The sequence below is a fragment of the Triturus cristatus genome, chromosome 9 (assembly GCF_964204655.1).
Source record: "Triturus cristatus chromosome 9, aTriCri1.1, whole genome shotgun sequence".
Lineage (NCBI taxonomy): Eukaryota > Metazoa > Chordata > Amphibia > Caudata > Salamandridae > Triturus > Triturus cristatus.
The window spans coordinates 748,312,629-748,326,867 of record NC_140592.1 but is presented as its reverse complement, the minus strand read 5'-3'; the positions used below and the strand labels follow the sequence as shown (position 1 = coordinate 748,326,867).

Here is a 14,239-nt window from a genome sequence, read left to right as displayed (position 1 = left end):
CTTCACATTTTTGATGGATAGTCCATGTGCCAAACTCTAAATGACCTAGAGTCTTTTTCTTTTGGTTTGGGTTTCTGAGCCCTAACAAATGCAACATGCATGTAGGAAGAAGATGTGGTATCCCTGCAATAAGGACATTGCAGTGATGGCACTGATTGCACTATACTTCATGGTTTAAAGGTGTACCCTAGCATCCTGACTGTGAAGAAAGCTTAGAAAACTGTCCTTGTCTGCATAGAATTTTAAGTGTGTGTGATCTTGTAAGAGTAGAGTCTGTTGCAACAAATTGGAGGCCGAGCAGCTCTAGTGCACCTCCCCTGCTGCACAATAAAAACACAGAGTTACTCCAGTAGTGGAACTTTTATAGATTTACATGCTTGAATCATTCCCCGTCATCGAGATGGGAGTCCCATGGAACAATATAATACCAATGCAATGTTAAACATAAACTAGAAAGACGCTAGGCCCTTTAATTGTTTTACATACCACAGTCAATTTTAAAATATAGGTTTCAACCAACCAGATTGCCCCACCCCCTAGACCACTCCTGTGAGAAGCTCCAGCCCCTCAGTTTTTCTACCGCACATTGTGCGAGGAAGTGTCCCCTGTACTCTGCTCAGGCATTTTGTTCTACGGTTTTTCCAAGGATTAAAACCCAATAATTGATTCAGGATATATACAGATTACTCTTTAACTCCATATTGGGTCTGTATTTTTTGACTTTTATTTTAACTTCATCCTGTCGTATAAAGAGAAGAAGAGCCTGTTCAGGGCCTGTGGTACCTGTTCTGAAAAGAGACTTCATTCAGATGCCCCCCATAAGGTCTATATTTATTGCCGTTATCCAGATCATAAGGCCAAACAATGTAAGGTATGTTGTAACCTTTCTAATAAAACCTTGAAAGACCGTGAAGGGTAGCAGCTGATATGGCTACAGAAGCTTAAGGCAAGGAAAGACACAGTATCTAGTGATGACAGTTAGGAGGCACCATCATCATCCTCCTCCAGAAGGTCACATAAGGAGGAGAGGTCTCCCCATTCTCACTCTTCTCTTGAGCGATCTAAGAAAGCCTAAAAAAGACCACTCATGAGTCTTACAGGTGCAGCCCTTCTAAGTCTCCTCAAAAAGAGCAAAAGGAGAAGAGGGAACAATATGTTTCGTCAAAAAGACCAGAGAATACAAGGTCTGACCCACCTACACCACCTCTTCAAGTGCGGCATTCCTTCAAAAAACCTTCTTCAGTTCTACCTGCTGACAAACCGCCGTTGAAAGACTCACAGTCGACAAGACCATTGTTGTCGCTGATAAAAGAAACCCACAGCATCTTGAACAGCAACAGCCGCGGGCTCTATATCCATGTCTGACCCATTTGCCTAAACCGTCGACGAGCAAGGTGACTGTGGCCTTGGCATCGAAGACTGTATCACCATCGACGATGCCACTTCCGCCGACGTCATCGGCTTCTACAACATACACCATTGTTTCGTCATCATTACTCAAATTCTCATTCGACAACCCGACAACGTTGATGATCCAGTCGATGAAGGAAAAACAGCAAAAACAGGAGTAAATAAGGCATTTGCCCCTGAGCACACCTCTCACAGCAAGGTGTGACCACTGCTTCCATCACAGCTGAGGAAGACTCTGATGACGAAGGTCCTTCTGGGTATGTGCACAGCCCTTCAGAACTCCATGTCAAATGCCAAGAGGAGCATTAGGATGATGAGGAATATGAAGGTCAAGGTTATTACACCCCTCAGCATCAATATCTGCAATATCAGGAAGAAATGGTGTGCCTGCCTTCCTCACTAGTTATGGACTTACTGTTTATGCTTTCAGATTATAGGAAGAGTTTTCCCCCAACATCTTCTACCACAGTGCCAGTCTCTGCACCAGCAAAATCTCTACCTATACCTTCATCAACTCCGTAACAAACACCACTGTTATTGCCTAATTCAGTCCGCCATACGCCACAATCTACTCTTCTTCATGACCCTGCAACTTCCAATGACAACAGGAAAGAGGGTGAGCTCCGTGACCCCCACCAAGAATGGAATTATTATCTGATGCCCACACCACCGTCTCCTTCTCCAGCAAGACATTCCAGGTTTCCACAACTTGCTGGAAAGAGCAGCAAAGAGGTTTGATTTATCAATGCCCTTTACACAGACAGACTGCTTTCTTTAAGATTTTAAAGAACCATTTCAGAAGAGCGTAAGAGCTATGTCCATTGAAAACTACATCTGGGAAGAGGGCTTAAAAGTCATGAAGACTCCAGCCACAGTAACTGTGGTCTTTCTCCACGTGGATAAAAAATACAAAGCTCCAGAAGATGCTCCTGCTGGCTTGACTGGTCACCTGAAGCCTGATTCTGTTATCGTGCAGGCAGCACATCGCAGATCAAAAAAGGTTTCCAGCGATGTTGGCGCTTACAGTTGGGGCAGCAAATTCACTCGCTGTTCTTGTTCGATATTATCTCCAAGTGTGGTCCAATATCGCCCCGTATTTGGAACAGCTCCTGGAGGACAGTATCGCAGAGGCCAAAAATGTCCTCCAGGCAGGAGAACGCACATCATCAGAGGTAATTGATGTGCCATGGATATTGCCATTACTACATTTCGAAAACTTGCAGGTGCTGCTGTGTTACGCAGCCAGGGTTGGCTAAAGGCTACTTCGTTCAGGCCTGAGGTCCAAACCAAAATACTAGACCTCCTTTTCAATAGGGAAGCTGTTTTCGTCAAGCACGTGGATGAGGCACTACAAGCTATCAAAACAGATACGGACACAGCTAAGTCGCGGGGTATGCTTAAATATAGGAAAGTGCCCTTTCGGGGTGCCCGAGGAAAAGGCCTTCCATTCTACAGGGTGGCTTACCAACAATATTGTTACCCTGCTTATATTTCTTCCTCACAGCAATTTCGTTCCCAAAACTCCCAACGCCAACTACCACCAGCGGCTTACAGTCGACCTGCACCAAGAGGTACAGCGAGGCATCAAGGCAAGGACACAGCCCATTACCAATGGCCAACTACAGACTCCAGCTATCCATCCTGAATCATCAACCAAGTTAGGGGGCAACATTTCTGTTTACCTCCATTACTGGCAGGTTATAACTACAGGCCAATGGGTGCTGAACCTTATTCAATTTGGCTATACTCTAGAATGTATTCAAATTCCACCCCCCACTCAACCTCAACCCTCTGTTCCAAAGCATCTACACCTTCTCAAGTTAGAGATCATTACAGTGCTCACGAAAAGAGCAATAGAACCAGTTCCCGCATCACAACAAGGGAAGGGATTATATTCCAGGTTGATTTTGGTCTGCAAAAAGTTCAAACAGTGGGGACCAATTTTAGACCTGAGAAGTTTCAACACCTATCTCAAGAAACAGTCCTTCCACATGGTGACTTTACATGACATTCTGTTGCTCTTAAATTAAGGGGATTACATGGCAACCGCGGACCTTCAGGGTGCGTATTTCAACACCTCCATCCACCCACCCCACAGAAAGTTCCTATGATTTACAATAGCCAGGAGCTATTACCAGTTCAGAGTCCTTGCTTTTGGCCTAAAATCTGCCCCTGCGATACTTACAAAGTAGTTTGCACCAATAGCAGCTTTCCTAAAAAAACAAAGACACCAAGTGTTCCCGTATATGGACAATTGGGTTAGTCAGGGCGCCGTCCATTCGAGCAGCACAGGCATCAACGGCAGCCTATACAACACTGTTCAACAAGCTGGGCCTTCGCCTGAACCCCAAAAAGTCAGTCTCACATCCTTCAAAAACTTTCAGGTTCTTAGGAGCGACGCTTGACACAATGCATATTCTTCAGTGGTGAGACAATTAAGACTAACGTCCTTAGCAGAACGGAAAAGAGAAAAAGGGTCTCAGTTTGCCTTTACAAATCCCTATTGGGGATGATGTCATCCTACATCCCACTGGTTCCATGTGTCCCCTCCAGGAGGAACTGGACAAACAATGTCTATGGGCAACGGGATCTGTCGACAATCTACTCACCATCACTCCGGCCATGTGATCAATGCCTTTTCATGTTGGATGTATCGAAAAAAATCTATCAGTCGGTCTGTCCCTCCTGAGTTTACCTTCTCTGTTGGTCATAACTACTGATGCTTCCCTGGAAGGATGGGGAGCACACCTTTAAGACCTGCAGGTCGGAGGCAGGTGGCAAAAGCCTTATCTCCTTCTTCATATCAATTTGTTGGAGCTCAAGACAGTCTATCTCACCTTACAGGCTTTCCTTCCAAGAATAAGGAACTCGGCTGTACTCATCTGGATGAACAATATGACCACAATGCACTACATCAACAAGCAAGTGGCACAAGATCAGGCCTCCTCTCTCAAGAGATACAGTGCATCTGGGAGTGGGCTATTCACAACGGAGTGTCCCTACGAGTGGAACATGTTCCTGGAAAGCAAAACACAATAGCATACACACTAAGCAGATTAAACTCATCTTGTCACGAATGGGAAGTGTATCAGGAAACTCTCAACAGCATTTTTCTCCTGTGGGACAAGCCAAGTCTTGATCTCTCTGCAACCCCCCCCCCTACCCTCCAAGAACAAGAAATGCCAGTTGGCATCACCATCAGGGATCATGTGGGATCTTTGCCCATACCTTTCCTCCCATTCCTCTCCTCCCAAGAGTCCTCGTGAAGATGGAGGCCGAACCATGCAGGTTGATCTTCATAGCCCCGTCCTGGCCATGCCAGCTCTGGTTTACGGGGCTCCTTCTTCTCTCGAAGCAACCTCACATCCAGTTGAAACTGGTACTATCGCTCTTAGCAATGTCCTGGGATGAAGTGTTGCATCAGAGTCCCAAATCCCTCCATTTATCGGCTTGGCTTCTGAGCACAAGCAGTTTGCCCATCTGAACTTGTCTTCAGACTGCAGGGAAATACTATACAGAGCAGAGCAGAAAGTACTAACAAAACCTAACGCCTCAGGTGGAAGCGTTTTTGCATTTGGTACCAGCAAGCTAACGTGCACCCACTCTCTTCTTCGCCTCAAGAGATTTTCCATTATCTCCTTCACTTAGCAAGATCAGGATTGGCTCATGCTTCCCTCATGACCACTTGGCAGCTATCGCTCCCTTTAGGAGATCATCTACCTTGCTTTCCTTATGGTCCACTAGAATTGTTCAGTAATTCCTCAAAGGGCTGTTTAGGGTTTTTCCACCAGTCAGACCTCCTCCTCCGCTCTGGCAGGTCAATATTGTCCTCTCACATCTTATGAAGCACCTGTTCGAACCCATTCATCGAGCTGATCTGAAGTTCATTTTGTGGAAAAGTTGCTATCCTTGTAGCTTTAACGTCTGCCAGGTGAGTTAGTGCCCTCACCATTCAGGAACCTTTCCTACAATTTCAGGCCGATAGATTGGTCCTTTGTATGAACCCCAAGTTCATTTCTAAAGTCGCTTCAGACTTTCATTTGAATGAGCCTCTCATCCTCAGAACACTTTTTCCAGCTCCTACTACAACAGCTGAGAGAGCCCTTCACTCTTTAGATGTCAAGAGATGTTTAAAATTCTATTTACAAATTACTAAGGGCTTTCACAAGTCTAATCAACTTTGTGGCTTACAGCGCACCACTGAAGGGCTATCCTTTTTCTAGGCAAAGCAGTGTTCGAAGGATATCCAGCACCATTTGCTATTGCCATCAAACAGCAGGTAAACCGCTGCAGACGTACTTTAAAACTGCTATTTAATCTGATTTAAGCATGTGAATCTATGAAAGTTCAAATATTGGAGTAAGCAGATACGTTTCTTACCTGTGACTGTAGTTCTCCAGTATTGGAATCTTTCATAGATTCAAATGCGACCCACCGGCCTCCCCTAGGAAGCTCACCTTTTTTCCTCCCTCCGCTCTCTCTCTCTCTCTCTCTCTCTCTCGCTCTCTTTTTCTGGGTGTATCTTCTACACTAGTGCTTTGTAAATCTGATGGAGTGGAGCATCTCACAGGAGTGTTCAAGAGGGTGGGCCAATCCGATTGCTTGAGACCTATGTTTGGTCTCTTTTAAAAAACAAAATTACTATGGTATGTTTCAAAATTAAAGGGCCTAGGGCGACGAGGATGATTATGGTGATAACTATGTTGACCTCAATGACAGTAACAACTGTGATTGTGATTTGATCACAGTCGATGACCACAGACGATACAGTCTACAACGCTCATCCCGTTGACGGTCAAACTGGTCTCTGACTCGATGACCCCATCGACAGCAAAATCAATTCCAAAGGCAGTACCGATGAAACCGCCGTCGACGACTTTGACAACAACATCAATGACAAAGGAAGAATCCCAGAAAAAAAGAAATGGGTAAAACCAGATCTCTGATTCCAGAACATACATCCCCAAGGAAGATGTCACCCTTACCACCCAGTCATCTCCTGGATGAGGTTGACTCAGATGATGATGGTCCCTTTGGGGTAGCATGCAGCCCGCCGAAATATCAGCAATGGCCCAGCGCCATTCTGAAAATCCATCAGCACCAAACTCAGCACCTCCTCATAAGTAAGATCTGTACCTTTATAATTTTGAGAAAGTGCTTCTCTTCAATGTCAGCACTTACAGTGCGAGCAGCAAACTAGTTAACAGTGCTCGGAAGGTATGACCGTCAAATGTGTTTGGATAGAAAAAGAGCACCCATCCTTCAAAATAATTGATTGTGCCATGGACATTGCGTCCACAGGTTTTAGACATCTGGCAGGAGCAGCAGTCCTACAAATACAGGGTTGGTGAAAAGCCACTTCCTCCAGACAAGAGGTTCGAAGCAAGGTACTAGACCAATTATATGACGGCAAAGCCCTCTAGATAGCACATCAACTACACCCTCCAACCCATTAAGACGGATACTGATACCGCCAAGTCACTGGGTACCCTGCATATAGAAAAATTACTTTTAGTGGTCCACGAGTTAGTGTTCAATTCTCTTACAATAATACAGGTACGCATCATACCAACCTGGATGACAGCAGTTTTGCCTGCAATATCAACTGTGAAAACGTCTTCAGGCTGCCTACATGAGGCAGACCCAGAGAGTAAAGCTAGGTCGCCAGGGCAAGGACACAGGACGTCAACAGTGATGTATTACAGGCACCAGCTACACCTCCATTTTCTCTGGCTTGTCTCAGAGGCAATATTTCCAATCACCTTTCCGAATAGAAGAAAATAACAACAGACCAATGGATATTGGATTTGATTACATTCACTCACACACTGGAATTCATTAAAAAAACACCCCTGTCTCCGTCCCAGCAGTTCCCACCAAAACATCTGCATCTTCTCAGATAAGAAGTCCAGGCCATGCTCAGCAAAGGGGCCATAGAATGAGTTCCTGCAAACGAGAAGGGAACAGGTTTCTTCTCCCGTTTCTTCTTATTCCAGAAGAAGTGAGGGGAATGGAGACCTATACTGGACCTAAGAAAACTGAACCAATAACTCAGAACAGACATTTCGCATCGTCTTGCTCTAAGATATCCTACAGCTTCTAAACTACGGAGATTATATGACATTAGATCTCTAAAATGCATATTTTCATGTCCGGATACATGCACGCCACTGAAAAGTTTCAAGATTCACAGGTGCCAGCAGCCATTATCAGTTCGAAGTACTCTAATCCGGTCTAAAATCCACTCCATGCATTATCACAAAGTGCCTGGCTCCAATAGCGGCATTCTTTAGACAAGAAAAACACCAAGCCCTTCTGTATCTCGATGAATGGCTAGGGCAGGCACCGTTCCATCAATCTGCAGAGAGGTCAACCAATGCATGCTTACACCTTTTCAGCAAATTGGGCCTCATGCTGAACCCAAAAAAGTCAGCCCTTCAGCCATCCATGAGGATAACGTTCTTGGTGGCTACACTGGATAGAGTGCAGAACAAAGCATTTCCAACTCCAGAAAGATGGACAAGATTACTTTACTTGACCTGTTTAGTGCAAGGAAAAAAAACACTTTCTGTTCACCTTTTCAAATTCCTGCTAGGGATGATGTCCTCTTACATTCCTTTAGTGCCATTCTGCCACCTTTTGCTGCGACAATTGCAAAAGGAACTGGACAGGCAATGGATATAAACACAAACCTGGTGACAGTGGAACATGTGCTGGGAAAGCAAAATTTCATCGCAAACACGCTGAGCAGAATGAGAAGTACCTGCCATGAGTGGGAACTAAATCAGGAAGTCCTGGAGAAAATTTTCCACCAATGGAGCAAGCCGAATCTGGACCTTTTTGCAACCGCCAAGAATCAGAAATGCCGATTCTATGCAAGCTGGAATCCACAACAAGCGTCATGGGGGAATGAGTTTTTGATCTCATATTCCAGAATCTTTGCATACACTTTTCCTCTGACTCCCCTTACCGAAAGGATTCTCATGAAGGATCATTCTGATAGATCCGAAATGGCCTAGGCAACATTGGTTCACAGAGCTACTTATATCAGAGACCGCACATCCAACTTCAACCACTTCTGCCTCTACTGACAATGAACCAAGGCCAAGTACTTCATGAAGATCTGAGGCCCTTACACTTATCAGCTTGGCTCTTGAATTGAATGCATTTATGCATCTGAATATCTCAGGAGAATGCAGAGATATTCTAGCCAGAGCTAGGGCGGAATAGTGCGAACAAGACTTACAGTCTTAAATGGAAGAAGTTTTGCACCTGGTGTCAATTGTCAAGCGTGAACCTAGTGTCATTTACACCAGAAGAAATCCTTCCTTACTTGCTGTATCTGGCACAGTCCGGTCTTGCTAGGCCTTGATTAAGGTTCACTTAGCAGCCATATTCCACTTCAGAAGATCATCGACATTACAATCACTATGGTCTAGCAGACTCATCAAGCAATTTCCCACGGGTCTGTTAAGGGTCTACCCTCCAGTGAGATGTCCTCCTCCACTCTGGAAACCAAACACTGCTTTATCAGCTAAAGAAAAGCTTGGAGCCCATAAACAGAGTGGACATTACATCTCTGTCCTGGAAAGTGGCTCTTCTGCTGGCTCTAACATCAGCAAGACAAGTTCGTGAAATACAAGCATTCCCTATTCAAGAACCTTTCCTACTGTTCAGGAACGATAAAGTGATTCTGCGACGTATCCAAAATTCATTCCTAAAGTTTCAACAGACTTCCATTTAAATGAACCAATAGATCTGAAGACATTCTTCCCAGAAGCCAAGAATGTAGCAGAAATGAAATTGCATTCCTTGGATGCCAAGTGATGGCCTAAGTTTTACCTTGCCAAGACAAAACAATTCCACAAATCCAATCAGTTGTTAGTGGCATACTGTGCTCCTAGACGAGGTTATCCGCTCTCTAAACAAAGCATAGCAAGATGGATAACTAACGCCGTACAATTTTGTCATCAAAACACTGCCAAACCATTACAGACTAATGTGCGAGCTCATTCTACCAGATTTTTATTGACTTCTACAGCGTTATTTGCTGGTGTGTCTATCCAAGATATCTGCAGAGCAGCAAGCTGGAAAAGTGGACACACCTTTACGCAGGGCTACTGCTTGGATTCCACAGTCCACAGAGATGCGACAGTGGACCAGCCAGTAGTATGTCAACTTTTCCAGTAAAGGTGAGCCATAATAGTTAGTGATACCCTGCCATCCTCTAATGTATTGTGCACATTTCACATTGTTTATATATTTGTATATGTCTAGATGTAAACATATACGTACACATTTATTTTAATGTTGAGATAAAATGGGCTATTTGACTGCTATTTAATCTTATTCAAGCATGGGAATCTATGAAAGATCCAATACTGGTAAAGAAAATAAGTTACCTGTAACTGTAGTTCTCCACTATTGGTATCTTTCATAGATTCGGATGCGACCCACCCCCTCCCCATGAGAGACTCACCTTCTCCTTGGTACTGATACATATTCACACTTATGCTCTGAAAATCTGCGAGACAGAAGCCTCTGAGGGGAATGTTCTAGCGGGTGTTACAACCTGACTGGTTGAAGTTTAGTCTCTTTTAAATGACACAGATGTGTTACAAAAGTGAAGGCTTTATGTCATTACCAGGCTACGTTTAACATTATACTGCTTTCTAATTATACTGTGGCACTCCCACTTCCACAGGAAATATTTTAAGCATGCGAATCTATGAAGGATACCGATACTGGAGAACTACAATTACAGGTAAGTAACTTATTTTCTTTGCCTTAGAAAAAGACCAGTGACTAAATATGCATTGATATTAAAATATGTAAGTGGCGCTGGTTTACCTAATCAACTTTTTACCACTAATTTAAACATGATTTAATTTGGGGTTCTTTCTCCTCTCCTAGATGTGATGACCGTCGGAGATGATCAGAAGGGGAAAACCTTCCCAACTTAGAGCTGCTGGTGGCCTGTGGTCGTCATCTTGTAGATCTTCGAGGCTGATGTCTCCCTGTACCACAGGTGGAGATGGTCGTCTGCCTACTTTCCCCAGTTTGTGTTGTCACTGCCACCAGCAGTAAGCGGAAGCTGGATGTGCTGGCAAATTGACAGAAAGCTTCACCTTTGATCACCTGTCAAGTGGGTGAAAGAAGAACACAAAAACCAATTCCTTCATCCATTTGGTGCCATAAGCTGCCATCAGCTGGAGTGAGGGTAACGGAGCATATGAAAATATGTGCATACATGACCATGGTTTGAGATAAAGGCCAAGGGACTTTGCCATGTCCCTTGGCAGACTGTGCCAAAACCTGTAATAAGAGAACCAAACTTTGAAAAAGTTAGCTCTGCGACATAACCAAGATGGACGCCAGATTTGGAACTGCAACGACCCCTCCATGGGATTCAAGATGTCCCAAACTGCCTGAATGAAATAGGATTGTAACGACCACTATAGACAAGGGAAAACTGTTAAATGTTTTTAGTGAATATATATGCTAAGAAATCAGTAGAAATGTCGACCAGGGGAAAAGCTGCTTACAACTTCCCCTGATGTGCACAGCAGACAAAAGAAGAAGAGTTGTTGGCAATATGGCTTATGTTTCACGCGAATGTCCCCTTGTTCTGTAACATCGCCCCTTTTTAATGGTAGCATTAGACTAATCTTTGGCCCCTCTTGTTCAAATTTAAGAAATGTTCACAGCTTATGTGTTGAAAGCCACAGTCCACTCAGTCAACAGTATCACGCAACACATGTGGTCAGAGCCAAAGTGTGCAGGGCCACCTTTTTCTAAACAAGGACACTGCAAGATGGGACGAGAGAGGAAAAGATAGACAATCGGGAGATGTGTGAGGGAGATTAAAGTGTAGAACTGTCTCTTTAAAGGTCTTTATATTTAGGGATACTGTTGGTTGGGTTAACAGTCGCAGGTGGCAGTCGCCTACAAATATATTTACTGTGCAAGAACTGCCTGATATAAAAATCTGCTCTGTTCTTTGTTTATTGAGCCATTGCCTCCATGCCATGACACCTGTCTTCAGGTTTTAGAATCTTTGGCCGGAGCACTGATCACAACAAACTTTCAAATTCGCCTTCAGTGTTACAAATATTGAGCACAGGAATACCCACTAGTCACCCACAACATCTTGCACATTCCAGAAAGTCAGTGGGCCGGTTGCCGAGTTACTGACCCAGTGTTTTAGGGAAGAGTTGTTGCTGTGTTGAATGTGATCTCTCCAAGTTATTATTCCATGCTTTGGGAGCAATGCAGAGATTGACCGTGCCACATGCGTTGCTGCTTGTTTAGCATGACAGGAATGTTATATTGGAAAAGGAGGACTCCACAGAATTAGTCTTAGCTTAAAGTGGCCCTGACAGAGATAACACAACATGCTCAATTTTTGGGCTAAGTCATGTAATGGCTGTTCTGTTAGAAATGCATGGCCCATTATATGAAGACAACATTCCAAGCAGTGTAGTTTGTCATTGTGCCCACATACAATGAGCCTTATTTAGAGTTTGATGGACTTTATGCTCAATCCCAAAGTGACGGAGGTCCCATCTACCATATTTTAAGTGCCATAGGCTAGCATGCACTTGTAATATAGCAATCGGGATATCCACCACGTTTGTGATGGAGTAATCCATTGGCCAAGCTCTTAATCAGGCCGTCGGCGGTCTGATTTATAGCTTGGTGGATGGGCACTCCATCACAAACATGGTGGATATCTGTCCGTCCTATTACAAGGGCCATAGTATATAATGCATTTGTAATAAGGTGGACGAGAAATCAGATTAAAGCATCTGCCAAACTCTAAATCATGGCCCTGGTCTTTTGCAACCAATTCTTTGTACCAATGTCCTTACGGAAAGGAGTAATCTAGGTCTCATAACAAGGTTACCAGCATTTCAGGAAGTAATTGTACCAGTCGTGTCACAACCTGCTTACCAGTTTTGCTTTTTTCTGTTCTTTAAACAAACACAGTGCCAGGCCTCAAAAGAGGCAGATATTTAACAACAGCATCCTAATTGCGGGGTCCAGTTTTCAAAGAATTCAGGCCGGAAATATGTGAAGACAATTAGAGATCTGTGCAGAGGATCTGTGCCAGTTATGGTCCCTTGAGGAGCGGGTGAACTGTCTCCAGTCAGTAGGTGACCCATGAACAGAGCCACTGAATTCACGCAATTCCTTGGCTGTGGTGTTTTCCCCATAGTAATTGATTTAGTAAGTGTGCCACATAATCCAGCACCTGCTGCATAATTTAGATGTTTAAAAAACAATCTGTAGCTAGCACAAAGGATTAAAAGTTACTTTGAAAAAGTGCCATGCGTGGTGCAGCGCAGTGGGGGACCCTATGTGAGGTTAACTGGTCACCTTTCTGTTGCTGATTACGAGGTGTAACTTTTGGTCAGACAGTATTAAAGGGTTAAAAAGACAAAATAGTGAAACAATATCACAGAATGTGATGCATTATGCTGCATAATTTTACACATAATTTTGCGCCCATTTCTGCATCATTTCAGTGTATCTGCCTGTGGAGCGTTTGACCACAATCCCCCTCCATACGTCTTTGTTTGCAGTCAGTTTCAGCATGAAAGTTATTCTGGTGCAAGGAAACAAGTTATTCAGGATCAGCTCTAAACTTTTGCCATATGTAAGCTATGTCTATGTATTCTTGATAAAAGAGCATTTCTTGGAGACTACACCCTGGAACATTCCCTCAAACGTGCCCGGCTCTGAAGAAAGTCTTATGAATGTTGAACCCTACGCACCTTCTTCCATGTGAGTCGTTTAGATGTGAAAAAAACTGATGTACACTTTTTGCTGATGTTTTATATGTTTATGTAAAGATAATGCATATTTTATATACATATTATATATATATATATTTAGATCTATATTAGAAAATAACATTCCATCTGGCATTAAAAAATGTAGGCCCTGCTCTTTCCTTTCATCTTTGTACGTTTCTTGGAGTCTTGAGGTAGCGGGTCACTCTGTCGAAGGAGTTTCCGATTTGGAGGCCACGAAGGCCTGGAGGGAGGTGGGCTTTGACTCTGGCTGGTGGATGAACTTGCAGACCTCCCATGCACTCAAAGATAGTCCAATCTTCTTATACGTTTCCGGAGGTTCATCTAACATGCTACTTTCGTATATTAAACTTTAAGCTCCAGCGTTTCCCATCACTGCGCACCCACCTATATACCATATGTTAAATTATAGGTTATTTGAATAGCAGTTGCGAGACCACAGGCCAACTTCAAAATACTGATAAAGAAGGAAGAGATGGGAAAAGGATAGGAGGGAACATATATGTCATGCCTGTTGCTTGATGAGGGAACCGTAGAGGGACAGAGCAGATGGACAATGAGGATAGAAGGAAGATGCAGTTGTGGTTACAGGGATTTAGGAATCAGATGTAAGTGCTACTGTGTTAGGTTTGCTGATGGAAAAAAAGACACGTCACGGCAAGGCTGATTGGTTGAAGTAAAGTCAGATAACCTTCAAAGATGTGCTAGCTGTCAAATGCCATTATGGGCAGGGAACTCTCCCTACTGCCCTCAGGCCTAGTGGTTCTGAGAGCCAGGAGAATACAGGGTAGACCCCGTCCTCAGAGTGCTGAAAACCAGGTCGGCCCCTCTCCTTACTTGCGATTGTGGTCTTCAGACTATAACAGTAATATTCGGCCTTGCTTTGATTCCACTCCTGTCCCAGCGTTCTCATGGCAGGCTACCTCTGGTTTCTTTCCTCTCTGTGGCTGATACCAGAAGTCACAAAAAGACTTGAGAGCCATACTAAGAAAGGCCTGTTCAACCAGTTGGCC

General features: G+C 43.9%; 1 protein-coding gene across 3 annotated transcripts in view; it reads left to right on the top strand.

Moving 5' to 3' along the window:
• The window catches only part of VEGFB (vascular endothelial growth factor B), a 252,049-nt gene extending 238,690 nt beyond the window's left edge, over positions 1 to 13,359 (top strand). For all 3 annotated transcript variants that reach the window (XM_085626033.1, XM_085626031.1, XM_085626032.1), the window contains one exon: positions 10,324 to 13,359. In XM_085626033.1, coding sequence (XP_085482159.1) covers positions 10,324 to 10,345 — 22 coding nt within the window. In that variant the 3' untranslated portion in view covers positions 10,346 to 13,359. The remainder of the gene's footprint in view (positions 1 to 10,323) is intronic.
• The last annotated feature ends 880 nt before the right edge of the window (positions 13,360 to 14,239 follow it).